This window comes from Felis catus, chromosome C1, assembly GCF_018350175.1.
Source record: "Felis catus isolate Fca126 chromosome C1, F.catus_Fca126_mat1.0, whole genome shotgun sequence".
Lineage (NCBI taxonomy): Eukaryota > Metazoa > Chordata > Mammalia > Carnivora > Felidae > Felis > Felis catus.
In genome coordinates, this window is record NC_058375.1 from 4,058,846 (window position 1) to 4,086,705 (window position 27,860).

Below are 27,860 nucleotides of genomic sequence, written 5' to 3' on the forward strand. Positions count from 1 at the left end.
CCTCTCTCTGGGCCCCAGGGAGCCCTGTGTGAGGCTGCAGCTGTTTGGTGGCCACTCTCCCCATCTCCAGGCTTCCACGATGAGCCTGGGTTGGGAACATTCTCCCATCACCAGGTGTGCTTGGTAGTGTCTTTCTCAGTCACGGGTGGGGGTGAAGGGTTGACCCCTGTAGCGCCTGGCAGGCTGCTGGCCGAGATGCACACGCACAGCCTCACGTCTCACACATGCACACACACGTATGCACAGACAGGGCTACAGATGTGCATGCATGCGCGCGCGCGCACACACACACACACACACACACACACACACACAGCTACACGCTGACACCATTCACACACGCTGCTGCTCAGACCCCCACCCCACAAGCCTTCCCAATAACCCCCTGGCCTGAGCGGCTGGGGGTTTCCACAACAGGCACAGGGGCCCTGGCACCGGCTGGGAGGCTCCTTCTAGAAGAATCCCTGCCTTTTCCTCCAGAGGGCTAAGGAGCCAGAGCTGCTCCCACTGAGAAGAGGCAGAGGGAGGCCGGGGCAGGGCTCCCATTTGCTGAACGTGCCCCAGTCAGGCTGGGCTCTGCTCTCCCTGCACATCACCTCCCTGGGTCCTCACGAGCACCCCCACCCCCATCTATGGGAAGGCCACTCGAGGCTTAGAGCTGGCAGCCTGCATGAGCCAGACAGAGGGCAAGCGGGCTGCTGGCTGGGGTCTCCCGGCCAGGACATGGAGCCCGGGCCCTGGGAGGGAAGGGGTGTTCCCTCCAGCCAGCAAGTCATTAGGAGAACCCGAGGGCTGGGGTACACGCAGGTATTGGCACCTGGGCGAGACGGGAGTGCGGGAGGGCCCATGGAAGCCTCTAGCCCCCCACCCCGTGCCCCACAGGAAAGCAGCCCCCCGAGACAAATGACGACCCGGGGCCAAAGTCCAGTCAAACAGCAGCTTTATTAGTGACGCTGGATTCCGTACACACCGTGCACGCGAGCATCCCCTCGGGAGTGCCTCCAGCGGGAGGGACGACACTGGAGTGGTATAAATAAAGCTTTGGTGTGTAGGTTTTCAGGAGAGAGCACAGGTTAACACTGCAAGACGAACACTTCACACAACACCAGCTCTCAATGTGGATTGGGTTTTTGGCCAAGGGGGTAAATTCTAAGTGACTAGACACCGGGGCCGCCGCAGACCTGGCGCGGGAGGGGTCGCCTAGGGCTGGGGCTCCGCCTGGCCCTGCCGTTTTGCCTTCATCTGCAGGTACCGCCCTTTGCCTTCCTCAAAGCGCTTCTTCTCGTCCTCGGTCTCGGGCTGTGGACCACACACAGACACAGTCAGGTTAGAGACGCCACGGCACCCCGAATGCGGGCCGTGGCCTGGGCCCTGCCCCGGGGGGGCCCCCCGAACACCCCACCCCGGCTCTGCTGGCGGCCTGGGGCTGCCCGGGGGCCAGGCACTGGCCCGGGGCCCCGCCTTCCTGCCAGGCGGCCGAGAAGACCCTGGGAAGGGGTCCCCGTACGGATGCCAGCGTCACGGGTGCTTCCCTGCCACCCTCCACATGGCAGGTGGAATCCCAAGCCCAGTGCCTCTTTGATAATGAACCTTAGCTGGAAATGCACTTGATAAAACCTGGGAGGGAAGGCCTAGAGCAGGGCCGAGTGTGAGGAAGGAAGGGGGTCCCCGCTGGGTCCAGTCCCAGGGAGTGCCAGCTGCTCACAGTCCCTGCCCCAAAGGGAAGTGGAGACAAGCCCTGTGCCGGCTGGGTGACCTCGGGATGGCCACTTCGCTGGGCCGGGAGCAGTAGTGACGGTTGGGTGGGCAAAAGCCCTGGACGGCACAGATGACCGGAAGAGGCGCCTCGGGTCCTGGTAGCCCCTTCTCTGCATTTCTTTCCTCTGAGCGACCTAAGAGGCCACGTGCCCCTCCTCGGGGGGCAGAGTCCCCTCACCGGCCAGAGGGAACGGGCCGGAGGCTGGGCTTTGCCCGGGGAAGTCTCGGTTCGTGCCTGCCCACGTGGCAGGATTGGGAACGGCGCCCCCTTCCGCTCTCAAGAGTGGCCTGGCCGCTAGGCGCGGAGACCACCACAGCAGCTCGGGCGGTCACTTCCCGGGACCCCATCTGTCCCCCTGCGGAGTTCTCTCTGGCCCAGCCCCGGTCAGGAATGCAGGTTTAAAGCGCTCTGCGGATGCCTCGGGGACATTTCCTTGCGGTACCCTGAGGGTGTCTGAAAGGCAAAGAAATGGGGCAGGTGCCCTCCATCCACGACTGGAGCCCCAGCAGCTATTTTTAGGCCTAAGTGTTTTACAGGCAAATGGTATATTGGCAAAAGAGAGAACAATCAGCTGGAGGATGGAGTGTCAGGTTAAGCCAAATACTTCCTCCCCCTCAGCCGCCTCTGAAATCGTTCGCTAAATGTCACCAGGTGTAAACTGTCAAAACCTTGTGGCTTGGAGCCAGCGGAACTTTCGGGTATTTAAAGAACTAGGCTCGTGCTCCTCGGAGTGGTTCCGGTGCCTGTTTGAAAAGCACACACGGAAAGTGGCTTTTCCAAGACACTTTACTGAGGAAGGCGCCCCTGCGGCTCTGGTTTTCTCTGGCTGACTTTTTTTAAAAGTGAAATTTGAGGCCAGGCGATCTGACCTGAAAGAGCCCAGGGAGACAAAATGTTCTCTCCGTGAGAGCAGGCAGTGCTAACGGGGAGCTTCCTGGGGACAGGAGGGCCGGGGGCCCTGTCCCTGTTCCTGAAGGCACCCCACAAACACAAGGCCGCATCCAGCTGAGCCCGGCTTCTGTGCAGCCCAGGCGGGATGTGTCGGTCGGGGGCTTCTCCAACGCCTATGTGTGCGTAGGTCACCCGGGTTCTGATCCGGTGGGTCTAGGGCCCAGGGGCTGAGACGCATTTCTAATAAGCATCCAGGTGATATGTGGCCGCTGGCCTGTGGCCCACTCTGCCCCCCTCCATCCATCCCTGCACCAGATGGGGGACAGCCAAAGAGGCCAAGAATGCAAGGTCAAGGCCACTGGGCTGAAACAGTTGGGGGCCTCCCCCCCTCCACCCCGCTGTGGAACGTGCTTGGCGTGGCTGAGGAATCCTGTGACTCCCATCCATCTGCGGTGGCCAAAGGCCACGGCTTGGGAGGGCGGCACGGCTGGGCCCCTCCCGCGGGGGAGGGACTGCGGTCAGGTTTCCCACCTGCCTTGCAGAGGACCCGCTCGTGGGCAGTATGTTTGGGTCCTGGAGCTGGGAAAGGGGACTGGATGAGGGGGAAAGCAGATGGAGAGGCGGTGGGCTGGGCCATGTGCCGAGGGCCCTCCCTCCCGCTGGTAGAGTTCCCATCCCTGGGGCAGGGGAAAGAAGGCAAGAGGCTTGGGAAGAAAAGAACTTCTCAAAAGCAAAGGCCACGAGCAAGGCAGCGGGCTGGAGAGGGATGGCCCCGGGCCGTTTGCAGAGCCCAATGGAGCCAGGTCCTGCCTGATGTGAGGGGCCCGTTTCTCTAGCCCACCAGCGTTTCTGGAAACTGGCAGGCGTGGGATTCACGTGAGGAACTTGGTCCCCAAGTGCCCGGGTCACCAGCCAAGGGCTCTCAGGGCTCAGAAGAGTAGGGGGAGGTCCGGGGGGGGGGTGCGGGAGGCAAACGGAGCCATCCTCTGGGGGGTCCTAGAAAGTGGGCAGAAATGGCCCACCGAGGTCAAGCCCCTGGGCAGCAGCACCACCCTCTGCAACCATCTCTCTGTCCATCTGTCCGCCAGTCTTTCTGTAGCTCCCTCTGGGCCGTCCACACCATGCACTTCGGTTCCTTCCCTCGAGGACACGCATCATGGTTCCATTTGTGTTAACGGCGCTAGCCGCAAATCTGTAGCGGGAGTGGGGTCTCCACAGCCTCTGTGCCCCATCCCCAGCCTTGACGTCCCTACCTCTGGAAGGAAGATGTAGCATTCTTGAGGGTTGCTGGCCAAGTGGGCGCGGGAAGCTGAATGCTAGCTGCCGGCTCACAATAAACCGTGCGCACAGGGCCGCGGCTTTGAAGATCTTGATGTTACATAAATCTGTTCTACTTTGTTGAATCGGCGACCTCCCAAACGGATCTGGCCAAGGACCCCTCTTCCTCAGGAGCCGCACGACCATCTGGGGTTGGCCGAACGGCCGGGTCCCCATAGCCCCATAGCCCCGGAGGATGCCTAGATAGACGCTGGTCAGCGCCACCCGGCCCGTGGAATGGGCTGGCCCGCATCGGGACCCCCACCACACTGCACACCCTTCCTGGAGTGGCCTCTTCATCCTGCCCCGAAACCCCGCCCAGCCTCCTCTCTGGAGCCAGGGCGAGGGGCCGGCCAGTCTGGTTTGAATCTGGCTTCGCCGCTTGCCCGTCGTAAGGCTCGCAGACTCCCCTACACCGTCCTCTATAAAATGGACCCGTACCCACCCTACTGGGTTGCTGGGGAGACCAAAGTCCTGCTAGCCGTCCCCAACGAGAGGGCGACAGAAGCCCCGCCCACTTCACGTAGGAGTCCCATTTCCACGAAACCTTTAGGATAATCACGCCCACGCAGAGAACACGGGTTAGTGGTGCCAGGGGCTGGGGGAGGGCTGACGGCTGAGGGGTGCACTGTTTCTTTTGCGGGGATGACGATGTTCTAAACTTGACTGTGGTGATGGCTGCGTGCCTCTGTGAACGCACTAACACCCACCGGACTGTCTACGGTAGGTGAAAACCGTACGGCGTGTAATTAGATCTGCAGACGACCAGAGGTGAACACCCTCCTCACAGTTCACAGAAAATCAAGGAGAAGGTCCGGCACGGAGATGCCTTCCACCCAAGTCCTGGAGCACAAGCGGGAGCGGCGCAGAGGAAACGCTCACTGAATTAAGCCCGGTGCTTTCCCTACAGCGGCCAAGCCAGCACGCATTCATTCACTCATGCATTCATTCCTCCCTCGTGCGCTGCTCCGGGCCGGGTGCACGGACCCTGTCTCGGGAGCCGACGGAGTAGCCGGCAACACACAGAAGGTGAGGCAGATTATCCGGTACGCCGAGAAGTGACAGTGACACGGCCGCACTACAAAGTCAAGCAGCACGAGGGGGTCTCAAGGGCCAGGTGCTGCCGGGGAGACTCCAGAGTGGGGGGAGCAGCCGAGTGGGTGCCAAGGCACATGGGGGTTGCTGGGAGGGTCCCGATCCACGGAGGTGTGCAGGTCACCTGCCAACGGCAACCGTGGCTGTCCTCCCCATCTGGTCAGGCGAGTGGCGGTGACAGGGCCCGCTCAGCAGAGTGAGCCACCACACGGGAAGGGCCTCCTTGGGGAACAGCAGGGGCAGAGTCCCCGGATCACCTCGGGCACCTCATCTGTGGAGTGGGAAGCTCCTAGACCCTCCTGTCTGTGTGGTTACAAGGAGCAGGGGCAGCACCCATACCCTCTCCAACCCAAGGCCTCAACACAGTGGCCCCCATGAGCTGCCCGGGTAACCTGCCGCTGGGGTGGGCATCCACCTGGATGCCCTTCCAGGCCCTTCTAACACTGGGCAATGCTGGGGTTACGCTCAAGAGCCTGCTGCTGGGGCCACTGGTCCTGCAGAAACTGTGAGAAGGAAGGCCGGGCCCCCGGGCCAGGTGTCTGTGGGGCAAGTGGCTGTCCAGAGTCCAGTCCACTGGTAAGAATAAGCCGGTGACAAAGGACAAACTGGATACACACTGAAATACTCAGAGGCGATGATGCCGTCTCAGATTGGCCTCCACCGGCCTGGGTGGTGGGGTGGGCAGGGTATATACATGAGCAAGACTGGCCCCGTGTCGATAGCCACTTAAGGGTTCTTTCTTCTCTTTACTTTTGCATTTATTTTTCTATAATTAAAGGTAAAAAAAGAAAACCAACTAGACCCATGAGGGCAGCTGCAGGGACCCCTTCTCCCTTCCCTGGGCACAAAGAACTTCAAGTCACACGCAGTCAGTTGAGGGACTGAGTCCGGCATTGGAGGGGAGCTGCCCCTCCCCCCCAGGCTCTAGCTCCCTGCGGCCCCCTCGCCCGCCTCCCCACCTGGCACCTTCCTCTGGCCCAGAACCATATCCGTGGTGACCCGAGTTAACCCACGCGTCTGTGACAATATCCCTCCAACTGCCCAGGTGAACCTTGTGCGGTGACCAAGCGTGGAGCCCTCCCACCCCTTCTCCCACGTGGGCTGTGCACAGGGGGCCAACCTGGGGCAGTTCTCAGAAGTTCTCTGGGCAGCGGCTTCTAGGGAACGGCCCACACTGAGCCCCGGCACGTGCCAGCACCACACCAGCTCAATACAGTCTGCACGGCAACCCACAAGGGGCACCAAAGTCATTGCGGTTTCTCTTTCACCAACGAGGACCCCAGAGGGAGTGGGTGGCTTGCCCAAATGGCATCTGGTAAGCCGCAGAGCCTCGATTTGAGCCTGGGCACTGCTGCCTCGATTTGAGCCTGGGCCAGGCCATCCCATGCCAATGGGCGCTTATCCGTGGGCTCCCCGGCAGGCAATGGGGAATATCGTGACCCTCCGATGTTGCCCAGAATGAACCTGGAGGCCCCCAGGGTGAAGGCCCCTTCTTGAGCTGGTGCCAGCCTGCCAGGGGCCCAGGGTCAGGGGTGTGCTCCTGGCCCAGCCCCTCACTCCAGCCTCGGAGCTAGGCGCCTCCCCAAGAAGCTTCTCGAGCTCTTGTGGGAGAGGGCGGAGGTGCGGTGCACTTTCCCTTGTCCGGCTCAGGTTCCAACACCCAGTCGCTCCCGTGAGGGTGAGTCCAACCCACGGGGCTGATGGGGCCCGGGTTTACCGAGGCACCACAAGCAGCCAGGGCATCTTCCAGATTTCCGCAGACACGAGCAGTGTGCCGCCCTTCTGTCACATTCAGGGGAAGCCGGAGTTGGGGCTGTCGTCCCATGTTTCACCCCATGCTTCCTCTGCACTCATGAGGAATCCTCTCTCTAGTTCATCAACTTCGGGAACGTCTGTACAGACACATCAGAGTCGCGAGCCAGGGGAGCATCATGTTGGGTCCTCCTCAGGGCCAGGGCTCGGGAGGCGAGCCAGGCGCCCCGGCACCAATCCTAAGGGGGCGCTCACCCCTGGGGCCGTGCACGTGCAGGGTGGCACCCTGCTGGCCTCCCCTCACCCCCCGGGGCCCGACGTGCAGCTGTGATGATCCAGTCTAGCAAGGCTTTCTAGAGCTCCGGCTCCGGTCAGGCCTGAAGCCCGCCCTCCACCAGACTGCCCCCAACCACTGCAGCTACTTACCCCTCAGCAGCCAAGAGGCCATCAGGGGTTCCAGAATGTGTGTGCCAGAAGCTCTGGATGCTTCTCTCACTAGTTCAGTCAATGCGTGCCCTGAGGAGGGGCAGAGGCCGAAGCGCAGATGATTCCCGTCCACGCTGCTGGCACAAAACACGGCAAATTCTAGCGTCCACTCGGTGGAGGGAGAGGCCAGTGCACAGCGCCAACGTTCAATATTCCGCAGCGAAGTCATCAGCCGGGATCTGCCCTCAGACAGAACGAACGCTGACTCGTGATGGATGTGCGGGCAGCCGGCCAGCTCAGCGAGGCCTCAGAGGAAGGGGCCAGCTGAGGGCTCATGTCTCTTCTGGTCTCGGGATGACGGCATGTGCTGAATGTTCTGGGCTCTGTAGAGCCCCACCAGGCCTAGGGGCAGTGTCTGGCTGACATCAGGCATCGAGCACCCCCCGCCCCCGCCCCGTGAACGCTGCGCCCTGTCCCCCGGCTGCCCAGGAAGGTGTCCAGCCAGGGCAGGGATTTATAAAGACGGTCAAGTCCCCTCACGGCCATCCGAGGGGGAGAGGGAAGCAAACAGAGGTGGGCAGGGCAGTGCTCGGCATTCTGTGGCGGCACGGCCCCAGCCCCGCGGGCCAGAGGACGTTCGGCCGCCCCAGGCCGTGAGTTCCAACAAACAGCCCTCCCAGCCAAGTGACTAAGAGGGGCCACCGCTTCCCTGCCGGGTGTGAAGCTGACAGAATGAGACAGATGGCTGCCTGTGCGGCCCCCGCCCACAGCCCGGCTGCCGCCTCCCTGCATCCCGTCTCCCTCCATCCGGCAGAGTAAATAAATACATAAGTTGTTGGCTGTTGCTGTTTTTAATGGAGGGCTGGGGGCGGCGGGGAGAAGGAAAAAGCTCCTCTGCGGGAAACCACATTTTCCTTCAAGGGCGTGGAGCTGCCGGCGGGGAGAAGGGCGCGGGACCACAGGCCAGCAGCGCCACAGCCCGAGCACACGCCCGCGCCTTGGAGGGGGGAGGCTCAGACCCGGTGCATCCTGTCCCATGGGTGCGGGGAGGTGCCTGCCTAGTGGAGGGGACGGTGGAGGGGTCGTGAGGAAGCCAGGCTCTGGGCTGCAGGGATGGCCCCCAGCTTCCCAGGGCAAGGTTCTCACACCTGTCGACCAGCGACCTGAGGAGGTGACACGGCCGGGTGTTCTCTGTACACGTGCCTGGGAGGTACTCGTGTCACAGACAGCCTCAGAGACAGAATGCGCCAACTCCCAGCACTGCCCGGGGAGGAGGGCGGACGGCTCCGGGGGTCACCTAAGGCATCAGGCCCTTTGGAACTTCACACCCAGCCAGAGACACGGGGGTCATTAGTGCCCCTGCCCCTCTGCTCAGGGAGCCCCAACGGCCCCCGCCCGCTGGCTGCAGGGGCCGCAGATCTGCGTCCTCTCCCTCCTGCCAGCCGCTGTCTCCCGGGCTCCTTTCCACCGGAGGAAAGCCTGTGGCTCTTGGAGCCTAACAGCGCAGACCAAATGTTTTCCAGTTTGCAATTTTCTGTGCCGCGAGCACACACATTTGGAACTTGGCACGGAGGGCGAGTGACTAACTTCCACTCGCGGTAAAATCAATAGCTTGTCCTTTTTGTAATTAACGAATGTCTGGTGCGAAGAGGGTTTCCAGTGGTGACAGAACAGCTTCCTGCGAGCCTGAGGGACACAGACGTTCTTAATTAGGAAGCCGTGCACGCTCCCTCTCCCGTCTTCATAATGGGAGACAGGAGGGGTCTGGGGACAATTGTGCAGGCAGTCAGGATGTCTTCTGATGACTGGGGCCACTCAGCATGGGCTCGTGGGGGGCCCCGTGTGTGGCCAGGCAGGGATGAACTTGGCATCCGGGGCCCCTAGCCTGGCAAGCAGCTGTGTCCCCAGAGCGCGGCTGCACCCACAGATGCGACCTCAGCAGGCCGGGTGGGCAGCAGAGTCCCTCACCGCCCTGCCTGATGGCCCACGTGGGGGGCTCCCCACGACCGCCTCCAGTGATAGCTCCAACGGTGACATTGCCTGTGTCAGGGCCCCTCACCCGGCGGCACGGCTCAGCCTCGGGAACGACGGCTATGCTGTGCAGAGTGGCCGTGGACTCCCCTCTGAGAGGGCCCGGGAGCTGGGGACATTGGGAAAGGCAGCGAAGGGTGACGGCTCTGGTACAGGAGGCAAAGCAGGACTCGATCATATCGGGCGGCTTCTCCTCAGCTTCACCCAAGACACAGGGGTGGTGGGGGGTGGGGTGGGGGGTGGCGGTGGTCACAGCACTCACTCCTGAGCCAGATGCGTTGACACGGCTGTCCCCACCGGACAGCAACGATAAAGATCGCAACTGCCATTCGCTGAGGCCGGGCCTGGCCCAGGAGGTATTTGCCGAATGAATGAATGAACGAATGATCGAACAAATGGAGCGAAACAAGAGAGCCTTGATTCCAAACTGGCGTGGTGTTTGTGCTAAAGATTCAAACCAGCGGCTTTGCTCCAATGACACGCAGCCAGACGCCTTCCGTTCCCAACCAACTCAAGAGCTCAGACCCCTGAGGGGCTCAAGAGGAGCCCCCGGTGGTGACAAAGGCATGACGGGGAGCGTCCGGCGCACCTGGGCGTGGATAAAGTCCCCGAAGAAGCACCTCCCCGAAGAAGCACAGCTGGCGGTTCCGACTCACTGTAGCCCGAGGCCGCGCGTGCGTGCAGGGAGGCCCCTCTGCATCCTTCCTACCACTGGGGGCTCCAGAGCCTGCTTCTCACCTGGACCTTTGAGTACAGGGTTCAGGAGTGTCCCTGGATTCAGCGGGTCTTTGCCACCTTGCGGAGAAAGCACGGTGCCAGTACAAAGCAGTGTTTCTTACACCATCAGGGGCAGGCGGGTCTGTGTCCCCCCGCGGGACGGACCGGCCACGAGCTTGTCCTGCTGAAATGCCCTTCCTCGGTCCTCCAGCCCTGGCCCCCGTCCGGTCCCAACCACCTTCACAGGCCTCTCCCCTCACTTACGTTCCAAGGTGGCCGCAGTGGAACCTGGGGCGCCCTGACCAGCGGGGGGGGGGTCCCCTCCCTTTCCCCAGGAGACTGCACCTCGGCCGGTGTCGCCCACGGGCCTCCCCTCCTCCAGCCGCCTTCCTGGTGCCACCGGGGTCAGGCCTCACCGTGCCCTCCGAGGGCCTGCTTCTGCGTTCTCACACTCGAGAGAAATTAAAACAGTCAGGGGTCACCCGGATCTGAAAACATCACAACAAAGCAACGAGACCAACGTTTCCAGAGTAGAACCTACGAGCGTTTTAACAAGAAAAGGTGTGTCATTGGTGCCGTGGGCCCTTCCTTTCGGGTAGCTGGCTGTTGAATGTTAATGGGAGGGTGGTCTCCAAAACACTTGCTGTTCCGGCAAAGGGCCCAAGGCGGACCGGCAGGGGCACGGTGGGGCTTCAGGGGACATCTACAGGCGGCACAGGTAAAGGCGGTTGGAGGAAGAGCAGAGGGGAAGGCCGCGCTGGCGGGGACTGTCCCCTCTCACCCACACCCCCGGTTCTCACAGGCCACTAGAAATTTCCCAGCACCAACCACTGAGGTGACAGGAACGGCTTGGGGATGCGGGCATTTTCCCACCACGAGACAGAGTCCCTGTGAAGCGTCCGGAACCAAGCGAGAGAAGGGATCAAGAAGCTTCATGAGGTCCAGTCCCTGACTCACCCCTGCGCAGGGAGGGGCAGGGAGAGGCAGCAGGGAGCACAGGTTCCCTCGATAACGTGGCTTCTCACACCCTTCCAGAACAGCACCAATCCCGCCGCACCACAGTACATCTGAGTTTCTTCAATTGGGGAGCGAGTGAACATCATTCCAGGACATTGAGTGTCCAGGACGCTGAGGGGCCCCCCAAGCTGTGCCACTGGGGACCCCGCCCATGACGGTCCCTGGGTAAAGACCCACTTTCCTACAACCTGGGGAAGTGATGTGTGTTCCCTTGCTGCATTGGGCTGTGCAGAGCAGGCCTGGCCGCGGTCAGGAGTGGCAGCCTCCTTAGTCTCCTTAGCTGTTGATGCTTCGTCTCAAGGAATGGGGCCATCGGGAGGACCCCAGCCCCCTGCCTGCATGCCACGTGCCTGCGGTCCGGCAGGGCACGGATGTCCTCTTCAGGGCAAAGGAGCCGGGAGCCTCCCAGTTAGGTCATCTCTGGGACAATTCAGAGAGGTCCTGCGGAGTAACTGCTCAGCCCGTGATGGCTCCAGTGGGGAGACGGAGGCTCGGGGGCGGGAAGGGAGCGGTCGTGGCTGGGGCTCAAGGTCCTACACTAGGTCCCTTGGACCAGATCAGCCATGTGACTTCGGTCAAGTTACCTCCCACCTCTGTCACGGTCGCCTATCTGCAGGATGGCAACAACCGAGCCTGACCCCCAGTGTGGGGATCTGCCAGCCCAGAGGTGAGTCGGCACTTCCCAGGTGACAGGGACTGGCCCTGCCTGGACACTGGCCTAGGGGGGCACCTCCGGCCCCTAGAGTAGGTGCTCAGTAGGCGCAGAAATGGCTCCCGCCTGAGCACACGTTCTCCCCGTTCTCCGGCTGGGGCGAGCCTCGCTCGGAAAGCAGACAGGCAGACTGTGCCTCGCTGCCTCCTGTTTCAACCCAGAAAATGCTTTCTTGTCACTTCAGTGGCTGACGACGGAGGCCTCTGCGTCTAGGCCCCGGCACGCTGAGTGACAGCCTGGTGAGCCGGGAGGCGAGAATCCACCAGCACCAGCCAAGGCCATCTGCGGCGGGCCAGGCTCACTCGGTGGCTTGGGTTTTCTGGGAGCAGAGCAAACCGGCTTCATACCCTCCGCCCCATGTGACATGGCTCTGTAGTCGGGCCTCAGTTTGCTGGGGAAAAGGTTCCTTTTCCAGGGGCGCCTGGGTGGCTCAGTCGGTTAAGCGTCCGACTTCGGCTCAGGTCATGATCTTGCGGTCTGTGAGTTCGAGCTCTGTGTCGGGCTCTGTGCTGACAGCTCAGAGCCCGGAGCCTGCTTTGGAGTCTGTGTCTCCCCCTCTCTCTGCCCCTCCCCTGCTCATTCTCTGTCTCTCTCTCCCCCTCCTTCAAAAATCAATAAACATTAAAAATAGTTTTTTTTTTTTTAAAGAGAAAAGAGTCCTTTCCAAATGATCCACGAAGCAGCTGTATTCGAGGGTTCTCTCAAAACGTGCACTGCCTATGTGCCGGGCTGGCATCCCCCTTGTCCTGCCACCCTGCCCCATGTTGACACACCTCGGTCACCGCAGGCCAGGACACAGCACCCCTGGCACCCTGCCCTCCACATTCTCCAGTCACACCTCCTGTCTCCCCGGGGCCCTTGGGGGCAGCAGCATCCCCATCTGAACCAGAGAATGGGAGGCAGGCGGGGGCCCCAGAACAGTGCTCCCTCCCTTCAACACAGAAATAATTTGGTTCTCCAGTTTCTAAAAAGAAACTGAGATGAAGAAGGGTGCTGGGACCAACCTGGTGTCAGGTCCCCAGGAAGCCACCCTAGCGGTTGCCACGGGGTTTCTCTGCACAGGCCACCTTTCCAGCCCTGCTCAGGGCCATCTGGGGCATGCCCTCCACCCCTGACGTCAGGGTGCATGGCCACAGACAGGCCTTCAGAGGCAGGCAGGGCAGCAGTGGGGCCTGGGCCTGGCGTCCAGCCCGGCAGCCCAGCTCCATACTCCACATCTGCCTCTTTAATGATTAGCCTGGAAAGTGCCGGCAGCTGCTGAGCACAGCCGCCCCAGAATAAAATATTCATCAAGAAAAACTCCAAACAGCAGCGCTGCCTTCCGTGTCAGCCGGTCCCTGGGGATGGAAGCTAAAAATAGCTGACGGGGGGGGGGGGGGGGGGGTTGGGGGCAGAGAGGGGAGGAGGCCGAGCGCCCACCACGGGCACAGGCACGTAGGCTGTGCGGAGCACACGCGTGTTCTGGGAGACAGACGGCACTGTGTCGGCAGGCCTCGAGTGCGCGCCCTGGAGGACAGGCCGGGGCTCCCTCCCTGCCACGGGGTGGGCCCCAGGACGCCTCAGTGAAGAATCAAAGGCCATCTTTAATTCTGAAGAGATAACAGCCTGGATCAACGTGAGGCAGGAAGACACGGCCATCGCTAGCTGCTGGCCCCTCAGACTTAGGGGATTCGGTCACGTGCTCTTTGTTCAAGCAAGTGTCTTTCCCCACCGTCCCGCTGCAACCCTGCCGGACACCAGCACCTCCTCCTCTGGGCTGGCCCCCCACCGATGACGGACATCCCCGTCCCCCGTCACAGGTTTCTAGAAAGGGCACAGGCAGCTTTCTGCGCACACAGGCTGGCCCAGACCTGGGACTGTTTCCTATGTCCACGAAGGTCTTGGGTACCCACCCAGGGGGTCTCCTTGACGGCAGGCCACTCTCCATGGCAGACTGGACCTTCGGGGAACCGAGGCCCTCCTCCCGGCTGCAGCCCTGGTCTCCCCAGCGGGCTGAGTTCTGGGGTGCACGTGGCGTGGGGGCAGCAGGGGCGGCCTCGGCACCTCCCACCAAGCCCACAGCAGCTGCCGGGCTCAGGAGCGGGCGAGCCTTACAAATCGGCTCTAGCTGGCACTTCGGACTGTGCCAGAAAACCCTGTCAATTTGCATTTGCTCAGAATGAGCCTTTGCAAGATGAAGATGGGCCGACTCCTTGCCTGTCCTTACTCTCCCACTCACTTGGGGAGCCCCACGGGCCCCTGGCCACCCCTTCAGCTGACGGGAGGAAAGGGTCCCAGTGGTCCTGGGGCTGGGCCTGGCTGGGACCCGCTGGGTGGCCTTAGATGTGTTCCCGCCCCTTCTCTCCCGTGACACGCAGCTGGCCACTGCCCCCAGCCCTCCGGGTCCCTGGTTCCTTTTATCCAGATAGTCTCTGGGAAATGGCTCCCCTCCCCCCAACCCCAGGCCCCCGTCCACAAGGCCACCATGGAAGGAACCTACCTAGGGAACAACAGTGAATGCTGACCGCCCCCCTCCTGCTTCTTCCCTCATGACCCCCGCCAGGAGGGCTCCAGAGGGTTCCAGGAAAGGACAGCAAACAGCAGCTGACAAGTGTGGAGCTCCTCGTATAAACTAGCACAGGACCCTCACCCACCCTCTGTGGCGCGCGCTGGGGCCGTCGCCATTGTACAGGGGAAGAAACGGAGGCACCCAGGAAGTAGGAGTGCGCCGGGGTCCCTGCCCCGAACCCTGGCAGCAGGATGCCCACACCCGCGCGCGTGCCCTGACGGCGCGCGTGCGTCCGCAGCAGTGAGGGGAGGGAGCCCCTGTGGTGTTTAGGGACCGGCACTTGCCAAGTGTCCAGCGGGGCACTGACCGGCGGGGTGGAGGAATGTGGCTGGAGAAGCCAGCAAGCCCACGAGCCCCCACAGGCACCTTCCTGAGCCCCAGTCTGTGCTGGGCGTCCCGGAGTCACACACCGGGGCCGAGGCCGGGGCCGGATACCGAACGAATGCGTGTGCACCAGAGGATCCGAGACGGTGCCGTGCGCCCGGAGGTGGTGCGGGGAGGGGAGAGGGTCACCGGGCCGTGGGGCGGGGGTGGGGGGTGGGGGAGGTGGGGTGGTCAGGCTGTATCTAGGGTGCGGAGGGAAGGCCACCTAAGCAGGAACCGTCTGAGAAACCGCGGAAGGAGCTGGCTCTGCACCGGTCCGAGGGAAGGCATCCAGGCAGGGCACGAGCAGGTACGAAGGCCCCGGGGCAGGAACGAGTCCGGGGGCTGAGGACAGAGCCTCACCGGACCCCGTGCTGAGGGTGCCAAGGAGCTGCCGAGCAGATTAGGCAGGAAGGGGAGAAAATCTGATTTTGTTTCAACAAATCCACTTGGCTCTAGGGTGTCAGACCGAGGGCGGCAAGAACGGAGGCGGCGGTGAGCCAAGGGCTGAGCAGGGATCCAGCCAGGGATGGGGCCCAGAGACAGTGGGTGTGGGGGGCCGAGCAGGACAGAGGACAGGGGGGCCAGGCGGGTTCCCAGACTCACTGAGAAAGGGACCACAACACGTGAGGACGAGTGGGGTTTTGGGGGGAAAGTTAATGAGTTCAATTCAGGATAAGTCACGTTCGAGGCGTGTGTGGAGACCCCAGAGAGACGCGGAGCTGGCAAAGTCAGCCGGGGAGCGAGCGGTGACCACAGCGATGCCTGCAGCACAGGGCCTGGACCCCGCCGCCCAAGGATGGGGACGGGCACAGGGACCCGTCAGGGCCTGGTGTTTAGGGGCCACGGATGGATGGTCTGGACACGGCAGTCCTGTGTCAAAGGAGCACAGCCTTCACCGAGGCCTGGTGCGTGTGTCAGGTCGGGGAGACACGACGTGGTGTCCCTGGATCTGGCCACCCTGCGGAGCCCGGAGGCCAGAGAGAAGAGACGTCAAGTATTCGCCCGCATGTGGCGGAATTCGGCATTTAGGATAAGGCACCGGGAGACATGGAAAAGGTGGGACACGGGTCTAGGCCAGCAGCGGGCAAGGCCTGCGTTTGGGGGCCACGAGGAGCAGGCAAGGTTCTGAGGAGACGTGGCCCAAGACTCAGAGACACGGGGCTGCAAAGGTCAAGGCCAGAAGTGGCCAGGAGTGGGGATCACGCACGTGGGCCGAGGGCCGGGTGGGGTGGAAGCCATCCTGCCAGCCTGGAGGGGGAGCCCGCAGAGCGGAAGGCGCGTCCCAGCCGGCCGGGCGGAGCGGGAAGCGTCCAGCTGACGAGGCCCACTGGAAATGGGGGGCTGGGGCCCGTCTGCCTGAGGGGGGCTCCCGCCCCAGCTCTTGCCTTCCTTCCTTTCAGCCCAGTTAAACCCCCTTACCCCTCAAGGCCAGGTTCACAGCCCTCCCCTTCGCAGCCGTCTCTGCTCTGTCATCGGAGACATCTCTTGACCCCACCTGACTCACTGGAGGCGCAAAGGCAGAGGGTGAAGCAGGGCCCTGTAGGCAGCCGAGGCTCCCGAGGACACGGCCACGCCAGGGGCCTCACTGCCACGGCGGCTTTGGTGAGCCCCGCCCCCCCCCCCAAGCCTGAGTGCCACCCCCACGGGGCCTTGGGCGGGCCTCAGGCAGGCCACCAGCCAGGTGGTGAGGAAGCATGCAGGAGCCTGACTCCCAGCCCACGTGAGGAAGTGAGGTCTTAGCTGCAGCGTGTCCATCACAGAGGTTTCCGGTACCTGCTCTTCTGGAGGAGCCACGGGAGCGGGGACTGTGGGGGCCGCCAAAGTGCCAGGCGCTCGGAGACCCCACCCCGCCCCCTCACCCTCACCCCACGGAGGGCAGGAAGCCCCGACCGCGGCCCCAGGAGAAACCAGGAGCAGCCTGAGCAGAGGCTCCCCGCCCAGAATGACGGCAAGTCATGTGCTGGACCCAAACCCAGGCGCCGCGGGACTGAACATCCGACCCTCCACAGGTGCCTCAGCCTTGCTGGCCCGGGGTGGGGGGAGAGGGGGGCGGTCCTCAGCTGGTGACGGGGCGCAGAGGGCGTGCTAGCAGGTGCCTGGACACGCTCCAGGCAGGGCACTCGCTGTGACTGGCATTGCTAAGGAATTCGTGAGGCTTACTGAAAGACCGTCACCGTCCTCCACGGAACTCTGGGAGTATCGTCCGTCCGTCCGCTCGTTTGTTCGATACGCAATTACCGGGTATCTCCCAGCCAAGCATCCTCACCACACACCCACACCTTCCCCATTCGCCCACCTTGAACCTCTGCTGCTTCTGGCTCCCTGACTCTCAAGCAGCCCCGTGGTCAGCAGTGGTCAAGGTGCTAGGATTCCAGCTCCGGACCCTTCAGTGCTGCGGTGGCAGCCCACGTGTGGGGTTGCGTGACAACAGCCCAGCCCAGACACCTGCCATCTCTCTCCGCGTGCCCGGGGCAGAGCCTGGCCAGGCGGCCGAGGCAGGGAAAAGGTCGTGAGGCCCCCGATGCCCAGCCCCGTGGCGTAGGGGTCTGGCCCGGTCCCCGTCGAGCAGGACGCACAGGCGTGAGAACCTGTCCCTCGGGAGGGTCCTCGGCCCCATTTCAGCTCGTGTGCACAGCACTAGGAGCTCCAGGGCGCCGTGCTCCCCCCCAAGAGAGCACCCCCGGGGCAAAGAGCTGGTGAGGAGGCCGCCCCTGCCCCGTCTGCATGGACAGGGGAAGCCCCTCACGTTTGAGGGGCGGCGCAGCCAAGGACGCCTGGCCAGGGGGCGGCCGGGCCGGGGCCCTGCTCCCCGGAAGGGGCTCCCTTGACTCAGTCTCTCCTGGGCGCCCGGCAGGGCGGGCGGTCACTCACCACGAGCTGGGGCACGGGCAGCGACTTGCCCTCCTGGCTCAGGGACACGTAGGTGAAGAAGGCGCTGGCTGCCCGGTAGCGCTTCTGCGAGTTGTCCACCACGGGGTCGGCGTCCACCAACACCTCGATTTCCATGGACTTGTTGCTCGTGAAGGTCATGCGCCCGGAGATGGTGATGACGTACCCTGCAGAGCACACGGCGCGTCAGCGGAGGGCACAGGCGGGGCGGCCGGGTCGGGTGGGGAGGGCACAGGCACCGGGGTTACCGGGGGCGTTAGAAGACGCCTGGTTACGCGACATCACTCTAATGCTACGAGGACGTACAGATGACGAGACATCACAGCGCCTCATTAGTAGCGGTCCCTGAGCGGTCACCTTTCTCGGGAGCAGGTGTTCACTTTTGGCATCTAGGTGAGCAGTGAGCTGAGGGGTCGCTGGCCCCCTGCCCAAGCGTGGGTCTGTGCCCCCTGGGAGGGGCGGCGTCTGCTGGAAGGATGCCGGGGACACGTCTGCCCGAGGGCAAGGCCCCAACCTGCTTTCAGGTGGCTGCACGGTGAGCTGGCTCCGTCCCTCTTGCAGGACCGTCGAGGCCGAGTCAACCCACACCGTCTACACTGTGGCCTTACTGGTGCCACGCGGCTGCCTCCCCGTGTTGGGCCAAGCGCCACCGAAGAACCTCCTTCTACCTCCCCTGGTCCCTTCCGTGCTCCCCAGCCGTTGTTCCTGATGCTGGTCTAGTGGCAGCCTCGAGTGCTTGGTAGGGCCAGCCGTCACGGTGACCGTGGTCCTACATCCCCCGGAGCCACTGTGCGCGCTTCGGGCCCTGCCCTCCTACCCTTCTGTCCAGCAGAACTACATCTGCCCCGCCAGGCTCTCCGTCTCTCCGTGAGGCTTGCTCACGGGACCAGAGCTCTCCCCCGAGCCGCAGCCACTGCCTTCCCACAACACACCCATGGCTCTGTCCCTGGTCAGAGTCCCCAGGTGCTCACCACCTGCCTGTACCAGCGTGGTTTCGCCTGTTGATTACGATAAAGTCCAAAGTCATACGTTCCCATGACACCATGCCAGGTGTCCCTCTCTCTCGACTTCAGCCCAACCTCCCTGAGCTCCCCACGCCCCTTGGGTCACGAATATCCACCCTGGCAGCTGCTTCCTAACCTACAGTGGCTCTCCTGTTCGTGGGCCCTCACCTACCATCTAGCCTTGGCCCTGTATCTCCTGGAGCCCAGTCTTTTTCCTATAAACAGACTTGACTTGCCTCACAGGGTAACTACGGGGAAGCACGAGACGGGCCACATGCTGGCCTTGTGCCCAGTCGTTATTATCGCCAGTGGCGGTGCTCTGGACCATGAGGCGGCGCTAACCCTCGGGGACATCCAGGCGAAGGGAATGTGCATGGCTTCCCCTCCACCAACATGTAGCTACAAGGGCTCCCCGACCCCCACGCCCCAGCATGGCCTCATTCCGGGCTGGGTTCAAGGAAATCCCTGCCCAGGTCTGGCATGTAATGCTGAGTCCTGCTCCCTGGAAGTGCTGGCTGTGGGGACCTTTGAACAACCCCGGGGGAGCCCCGACATCCTAGCTCCAAGGAGACAGGCCCCACAAGACATGTTTAAAGACCCAGGAAGACAGACAAGTCAAGACAGCGTGGTGACTGTTAGAGGTGAGTGTGTGGGCAGACCAGAAGCAGGAGCAGTTATTCCATGTTATAAAGTACCAGAATGTTCCATGCCACATTCAGTTTCATACTTACAGGGAGTGCTTCATGCCGTGTACAGCCATTTCCGGGAGGGAAGGAAGGCCACATGGTCAGTGACAAGTGGCACTATGTGAGCTACAAGGGTAGAGTTGTGAACAGAGCACTCAGCATACACCTGTGCTGGGCTGAGACCAGGGAGCAGCACGTCAGGGTCAAGCGTCAGCGGGCAAGTCCTCCTGCCCTGGACGGAGCTGCCTATGTGACCAACAGGGACAGGCCACCCATAGGCTCGCCAGGCCCTGCCTGAGTTATGGGAACCTCAGCACCCAGTGCACATGCAGGGCAGGTCGGGGGGGGTTATAGATGCCTCTCCTGGGGTCCCTTCTATCATATGTCCCCTCCACCCTCTGAGAATCTGTGCTTGCCATGTGTTCTCCAGAGTGAAACAGAACAGACTGATTTTGCTTAAGATTTTAGGGGCTCAGGAGACCCCTGAAGTGTCCTATCGTCCCCAAGTTGAAGGCCATGGGTTTTTTTTTTAAGTTTATTTACTTCTTTTGAGAGAGAGAACATGTGCACACATGTGCATGTGAGTGGGGGGAGGGGCAGAGGGAGAGGAAGAGAGAGGATCCCAAGCAGGCTCCGAGTTGTCGGCACAGAGCCTGGCTTGGGCCTCGATCCCACGGACCGTGAGATCACGACCTGAGCCGAAATCAAGAGTCCTATGCTTAACAGACCGAGCCACCTGGGCACCCCAGAAGGCCTTTTTTTTTTTTTTTTTTTTTTATGAAAAAAAAAATTTTTTTTTAAATGTTTATTTATTTTTGAGAGAGACAGAGACAGAGCTCAAGCCGGGGAGGGGCAGAGAGAGAAGAAGACACAGAATCGGAAGCAGGCTCCAGGCTCTGAGCCGTCAGCACAGAGCCCGACGCGGGGCTCGAACCTACGGACAGTGAGATCATGACCTGAGCCAAAGCCTGACGCCCAACCGACTGAGCCACCCAGGCGCCCCAGAAGGATGCGTACTGAACGACCCCATAGGTGCACATGTTTGGAGGAGGGTCACGCCCTGTGTCTGAGTTCACCTAGCACGAAGGAGGCACCCCAGACATGTCTGTGGGTCTACCACACCCAGCCAGGGGCTGTGTGACTTAAGGGGACCCGCTCACCTCCAGGGACCACCACTCCTATCTCATGTGGCCAGAGGTCACCCGGGGAGGGTGCTCACAGCCCAGAGAGTGGTGACAGCAGCCATCATGTGCAGGGTACTGGGAGACCCAGCACAAGGCTCAGCCTGGGCCGGCTCCCCCTTCCTGCCGATTCCTCGAGGCTCATGCAGGGTGGTTTTTCACTGGATCCTAGAGGCCCCTTCACCACGTGGAGGCCGGGCAAGGCTGGAGAGCCACCACGTCGACGTGGTTTACTGGCGAGCATGGGGCTTGGACACGAAGCCAGAGGCATGCTGCCCGAGTGGAGGCCAGGATGCCCAGAGATCTCACGGAGATGGGGCGGCGAGGCTCTTTCCCACAAGGTCTGGCTCATTCCATCTCTCCCCCAGTACAGGGGCAGGACCGTCCGAGACCGGGAAGGACCCCAGCCTGTGCTCCCGTCCACCTCAACTTGCCTGGGAAACTGCAGAGAGGGGGGCCTACCGGGCGCAGCAGTCACATGCTCAAAGGCTCTCCGTAGGGGGCAGCGGAGGCCGAGCGTCCAAAGCACTGACACATTGCCTGGGGACTTTTCCACTAGGTCACACGTCCAAATCCACCCAGAGAGTGGCTTGTTTATTTAAAAGACCAGGCATGGGGCACCTGCGTGGCTCAGTCAGTTAAGTGTCTGGCTCTGGGTCTCAGCTCAGGTCATGATCTTATGGTTTGTGAGTTCGAGACCCGTGTCAGGCTCTACACTGGCAGTGCAGAGCCTGCTTGAGATTCTGTCTCTCCCTCTCATGTGTGCGTGTATGTGTATGCACGTGCACGCGTGGGTGGTCTCTCTCTCAAAAAAATAAAAAAGACCAGGCATGACCAGGTCAAGGGGGAAAACGGCACCTGCTGCTGGTGCTGGGTGTCACAAGCCCACCTAGGACAGGCTCCTGGTGTCAGGGCCGCTCTCCTGGCCTGGGGGACGGAGGCCAGGAGGGCGCACGGAGTAGACCTCTGAGCTCCTGAAGTGGGAATGGCCAGACGTTCCCCCAAAAGCGTCTCCATGAAAGGCAGGCTCTCTGAGGCCCGGTGCGAGCCCTGGGTGGCCGGCCATCCCCGTAGGCTGCAGTGGCTGGGGAGGTCCCCGGGGCAGGCAGCAAGCCGGGAGCCACACTGTGCTGTGGCCTCATCTGCAAACAGGCACAGGAGTAACGTCTCTCGGGGAAGTTGAGGAAATGGTGGGCTGCAAATGTGGCCACGGGGAGGTCACCTCCCCACGTTACGTATGTCATGGGGATGCAAGCCCGGGACAGAAATTTCCGGTAAGGTCTGAGTGTCCTTCCCTAACAGTCCTCCAGGAAAAGCCACCCCAAACCAAGCACAGAGTGAGCCCACACAGCGCCGTTAGTGTCTTGGGTGGAGATTTGTACCAACGCGGTGATAAGAAGTCAAGGTTAAAACAAATATAGCGTTTTTCTTTTTCTGTAGCAGGCGCATTTACACTGGCCAGGATACCACTTCTAACACTGTCTAAATACATACAACGGGCTACTGCATCAGCAAGAGAGATTTTACGTTTTCAGCCTGTGGGGAGCCCAGGGTAACCGAGCCTTAGAACCCTGCCCTTTCTCTCCGGGTTCCAGGACGTCAGCAGCTCTGCCAGACCCGACACTGAGATGTGACCGCAGCATGAGTGGACCCTGCAGAGGGAGGCCTGGGCCACAGCTCAGCATCCCCAGCACGCAAGCTTGGGCCGAGAGGCCGGGACTCAGCGGCGCTCACCGGGTCCCGGGACATCGGTACACAAAGTCCCCTGCGGACCCGAGTTCCAGCACCAACTCTCTGCAAGAGGCTGAGATTTGCCTGGAAGCTCGTCGCCTCTGTCGCCTCATTGCTAATCTCCCAAACCTCAGAGGTACCTGGTAGCAGCAGCTGGGGGGCTTGGGACAGACTGAGGGGCACGTCCTCTCATGCTGCCCCGAAACCCCCAAGAGCTGACCCCCTTGTCGTTCCCCTGTGTTCTCTGTGAGAGTCCTGTCTACAGAGCTCATAGGCAGAGCTCAGAAATGGCCTGTGTCAAGTGGAACAAGCCAACTTGGACTGCAGGTGCAGCAGTGGCCCCGGAAGATGTCTTAATCCCCTGAGCCTGTGAACTATGTGACTGTCAAAGGGGCTTTACAGATGTGGTTAGGTTAAGGATGCTGAGATGTGGCGACCAGCCTGGACTATCCGGGGGGGCCCGATGTCCTCACAAGGGTCGTCCTAAGCAGACGAGGGGGCAGGAGCGGAGGGTCAGAGAAATGCTACCCTGGTGACTGTGGAGATGGTGGAGGGGCCACAGGCCACGGAAGGCAGGAGGCCTCTGGAAGGTGAACAGGCGAGAAACGGATTCTCTCCCAGAGCCTCCGGAAGGAACGGGCCTGCCCCCTGCCGGCTCCATGGTGTTATCCCAGAGAGCCAGGTTGGACTTGGACCTCCAGAATTGGGACACAGCAGGTTTGCTGTCCCAGCCATCACATTTCTAGTAAGCAGTCACGGCAGCCACGGAAAATTAATACAGCTATCCACGCAGACGCTACGCTGGGTGACTTGAATGTAAAATCCAGTTTCTTGGGGCCGCTACTAACACTGCATCGTTAGTGACTATAAAATCAGGAGGGCGACACTTATAAAGCTCAGACCATATTATTTTGAAAGGGTCTTATCAGGGCGCCTGGGTGGCGCAGTCGGTTGAGCGTCCGACTTCAGCCAGGTCACGATCTCGCGGTCCGTGAGTTCGAGCCCCGCGTCGGGCTCTGGGCTGATGGCTCAGAGCCTGGAGCCTGTTTCCGATTCTGTGTCTCCCTCTCTCTCTGCCCCTCCCCCGTTCATGCTCTGTCTCTGTCTGTCCCAAAAATAAATAAACGTTGAAAAAAATTTTTTTTTAAAAAGAAAGGGTCTTATTGTACATTTCTAGCACTTAACGTGACATTTCCATGTTTGAAGCAGGATTCTACGACAATACAAAGAGTCTAGAAACGTGAACGAAGTTCCAAGTAAAAACAAATGAATCCCAAAGACAATGGGGCCAGGGTCCCAGCAGCCACACAGCCCCAGACCCAGTGGGCTTCTGAAGGGAAGTCAGTTTGCTGTTGCATCCAGGGCCCGGGAAGTCAATACCTGCGGTTAGTTTGCTAAAAAGTATCCAAAACGAAGGGGCGGGACCGTCACGACTGTCGACTGTCTTGTAGTTTGTACGTTTCGGCCGTCTGTGTGGCGGTGCGACCATCGGATAGATATCTAACTGAAGCTGGAGCTTCTGTGAAATTCCTCTTGTGAATTCCCAGAATAAAGCGGAGCCCCCTGAGTACCACCAAGAGGCGGGCCCTGCCCGGGGAACCCCAACCGGGCCCCTGAGGTCTGAGCGGGTGTCCCTGCAGATGGCGTGCAGAGAGCACCCTGGGACCACAGGCGGCCTCGCGGGGAGGCTCTGCACCCAGATCTGTAGTGAGCCGCGGGGTCGTGGGGCCCTGCTCAAGGGGGCTCTGGGGCACCCGGCTTTGGGCTGACTGTCTATATGACTGTAGGGTTGATGGAAATTCCTCCCGGAACGTCAGACACTGGGGACGGAGTCCAGAAGGTCCAGAGACCAGCAATGCCCAGAAATTTCGGCGATAGTGGGATGTCCTTGCTCTGTGCCGTCCGATGCGGTGGCTGCCGGCCACACGTGGCTACTGAGCACTGGAAATGTGGCAGGTGCGACCATTTTCCATTTTGCTTACCTTTAATTAGGAGGCAAAGAGCCATGTGTGGCCAGCAATTGTTGCGGGGGACGCACAGGTGGGCGCTCCCCCCCCCACAAGGCAAAGCCCCCCAGGCAAAGCCCGACTGGCACCGGAGGCAGGAGGCTAAGGTGCCTGCCTCTGTCTCAGTTCAGTGGGAAAAGGGCCCCGGGCCAAGGCCAGTGCCAGGGGCTGGACTCCCCTGACAGCGAGGACGCTCAGCCGCGTTTTCGAGAGGCTGGAGAAAGCCAGGAGGTCCACGCACAGCTGTGTGGGCCGGCTGCCACTCGGGCGGCCGAGGGAGCGTCAACGGTGAGCGGCGCTGCACGTGACTGTCCAGGGGGGAAGCTCAGCACCGCCGAGGTGATGCCTGCGCCCGGACGCCTGCCCTCCCGGCTCTGGAAGGGAGCAGCCCTGCCGCACGGGCGGTTTCCGGATCGGAAAACTGGGGATAAGTATAGCTCCCGGGCCGTGGGGCAGGCACAGCATACGCCCCACCAAGCGAGGCGTAAATCACCCTTGCGACCCCAGCTCCTCTGTTCCCGGAGCACAGCTGAGCCGCCCGGAGTGGCGCGGCCCAGGGGGGCCGGCAGGTGCCCGGCCCCACCTCCCAGAGCCACCGCGGCCACCGCAGCAGGGCCAGCGGGGATTTGGAAAAGAAAACAGAGGAAAAGAAAACAGAATAATACAAAGTTGCTCTTACCACAGCTGCGGGGCTGCCAAGCACTTCAAACGACAAGAACAGCTCAGCGCTCAAGCTCCAAAAAGAGCAGCGACGGTGTAGCTTTCTCAGAAAAGCACGGACATGGCGAAGTAACTTTGGCATTTCTTACATAACTGCTTTGCATCCCAAAGCGTTTTCTAGGCGATCCCTCACTTCCCACCCAAGAGTCTGGGGACGTGGCTTCTGCACAACACAGCTCCAGCTTCAGGCTTTCCTGCCCACGGCTTCCCAGACCATGGCATCAAAGGTAATGATGTTCCTCTTTTACTTCCCTTCACAGCTGCCTTGGCATTCTAACGTCTCAACTTAAAAACAAACAATCAGCAATGGAGCAAGGGACCCTATAAAAATAAGTCCCCGGGGACCGCTTTTAGACGCCTGACCTCCAGAACCGTAAGAGAGGGTGCGAACCTTCTAAGCCACTGGTTCTGTGGTGAGACATTACAGCAGCTGCAGGGAGCTCACAAACAGGCCGCGTGCCTGGCTGGCAACGTGTCGACATTTCTGGGCTTTTCTCCACTGGGTCAGATCAACCTTCAGAGGGTGGGGAACGCCCCTCCCAGGGGGGGGCGGCCTCTTACAGCTGGATCCTCCAGGGCTGTGCGTTGCAGAGATGCGTGGTGGCACGGCCCCGGGGGCTGGGTGCCGGCTGTGGACAGCGGCCACACCGTGACCACAGCCCTGGGATGTCCACCGGCTCCGTCGCCTACATGCGCCTTTTCTGTGAAATATCAGTACTTAAAAAATGGTCCTTGGGGGCACCTGCGTGGCCGAGCCCCGTTAAGTGTCCGACTCTTAGTTTTGGCTCAGGTCCTGATCTCACGGTACACGAGATCGAGCCCCGCGTCAGGCTCTGCGCTGACATCGCAGAGACTGCTTGGGATTCCCTCTCCCTCTCTCTCTGCCCCTCCCTGCTTGCTTACTCTCTCTCTCTCTCTCTCTCTCTCTCTCTCTCTCTCTCTCAAAATAAAATAAACTTAAAAAAAAATAGTCCTTATGCTGATCTCATTTCACACTCGACTCAGGAACGAGTTAGTTCAATGCCCAAGAGGAAGGAGGGCAGTTCCATGTTCTGCACCATAGTGTTGCCATTTTGTCATTTCCACACGTCTGGGTCTTGGGCCTGACCCCACCTCCTGCCACGCATGGGAACGCCGCTGGTCCCTCCTCGGTGCCCCCATGCCGGAGAAGCGTGGGGCCTCAATTCTGTTCCGGGGGGCTGCCCTCAGGTGTCAGGTCCCCGGGCTGTGTGCTGACTTTACCGCCGTCTCTCACAAGGAAAGGACTCACATTCATGTGGGGAAAGGGGTAGCGTGGGGCACAGATTTTACCCACCTCACCATTTTGTGAAAGGGGAAGTGAGCTAGCATCTACCCGGAACCAAGCTGTTAGGAGAGAAAGCATTGTAACGGGCTGAACAGTGGCACCCCAGAAGGTAAGTCCATTCAGAACCTCACAATGTGACCTTGCTGGGAATAAGGGTCTTTGCAGATGCCCCAGAGTCAAGGATCTCAGGATGAAATCCTCCTGGATTCTCTGGGTGAGCCTCACATCCTGAGACAAGAGTCATCAGAAGAGAACAGGCAGAAGAGAGAGGCCACGTGATGGTGGAGGCAGAGGGTACAGTGATGTGGCCACGAGCCACAAGCCACCAGAGGCTGGAAGGGTCCTCTCTTAGCCCCTCCGGAGGGGCCCTGCCCACACCAGGACTGGGGACTTGGGGCCTCCAGACTGTGAGAGAGTGAACGTCTGCTGTTTGAAGCCCCAGGTCTGTGGTCCCTCGTGGTGCAGCCCTGGGACACACACAGCGCTGTGCAGAGCACTGAACGACGCCCCGGCCCTGGCCGTGGTGCAGAGGGCTGGGTCCCATGCTGCCGGCCGGCCTGGCTCTCCCGGCCCCCTCCTGGTAGGGCGGAGGAGATGTTGGATCACAGACAGCAGGAGCTTGGAGGCTGAGCTAGAGCCCCACAGGTTTGGACTTCACGGGAATCTCAGCAGGTTTGCATCAGAAAATCAACGCAGAACGAGCAGGAATGTCAGTCTCCGGTCCCCCTCAGCGAGCTCCTGGCACCCCTGGATTGCCTACAGCCAGCAGGGCCCCCCCAGCCTCACGCTGCATGTCCCCAAGAAAGGAGCAAAGAACGTGGGAGGACGGGAGCCCGTGACAGTGGCCGCACCTGCAGCGACCTCGGCCCCATGGAACTGAAGACAACGTGCGCCCATTCCGTCCCTGAAGCGGCTGTGGCCCTGAGCTGTCAGGACGGAGACCTCGCCTGGGTACGTCGCTGCGGGCTCTCCCACAGAGGAGCCCACAGCTTCACACGGGGACGTTCCTCCGGAAAACAACAGATAAGGTGTGACAGCGTCTAACAGCCCCTGGAGGACATTGGCACAGAAACAGAGCAGACTCCATCACTGCTGGCTTGGCCCACAGTCCTTGACGCGCCAAATGAGACGTGACCCGAGAAAGCAGAGTGACCTCTCCGCTCCCCAGGGGTGGCACGGGCTCCAGGCCAGGGCTGGGACACCAGCCAGGGGCCCCGGACGGGGACTGTGGGGGCTCAGCACCCGAGGGTGCAGCCGGGCGAGCCCACACGGCCCACCCCTCACTCTGCCCGGTGGAGGAAACCAGTCCAGAGGAGAATGTCCTGCCAGAAACTACAGTTTCTGAAAATGAAGACTGTTTTCTCTGCGTTTTGGAATAAGCGTATCTTTTTAGAAACGGAGAGTGTTCGTCAAGGCAACGCACACACGCGCTGCCCCAGCCGTTGCTACGTGAGTCTCGGAAAGCACTCTCTGCTCCAAGTAGAGCGCACGGTGTTCCCTGAAAATTGCTAATTCCTACGGACCAGATGCCAATCATGCTCCGTCCCCAAAAGTTAACCCTGGTCACATAAGGGCTTGAGGGTCAAGACGTGGTCGGGGGGGGGGGGGGTCAGCCTTCATTCTCTGGAGGCTTCCCCAGCTGTGGACCACATCTGCCGAGTGGGCTGATGCTGAGCAAACTGGCTGATTCTCTAGAAAAGTCTCTC

At 61.2% G+C, this 27,860-nt stretch overlaps 1 protein-coding gene across 6 annotated transcripts in view; it reads right to left on the minus strand.

Moving 5' to 3' along the window:
* Window positions 1–923: 923 nt before the first annotated feature.
* Window positions 924–27,860, minus strand: part of ACOT7 (acyl-CoA thioesterase 7) — a 101,202-nt gene continuing 74,265 nt past the window's right edge. For 4 of the 6 annotated variants that reach the window (XM_045035013.1, XM_045035011.1, XM_045035009.1 and 1 more), the window contains exons 8-9: window positions 17,503–17,687; window positions 8,597–8,926 (exon numbers count right to left, since the gene is read on the minus strand). In XM_045035013.1, the coding sequence (XP_044890948.1) occupies window positions 8,612–8,926; window positions 17,503–17,687 (500 nt within the window). In that variant the 3' untranslated portion in view covers window positions 8,597–8,611. Of the gene's footprint in view, window positions 1,300–8,596; window positions 8,927–17,502; window positions 17,688–27,860 lie in introns of those variants that run through there. The other 2 variants (XM_023258023.2, XM_045035010.1) reach the window with 1 other exon arrangement.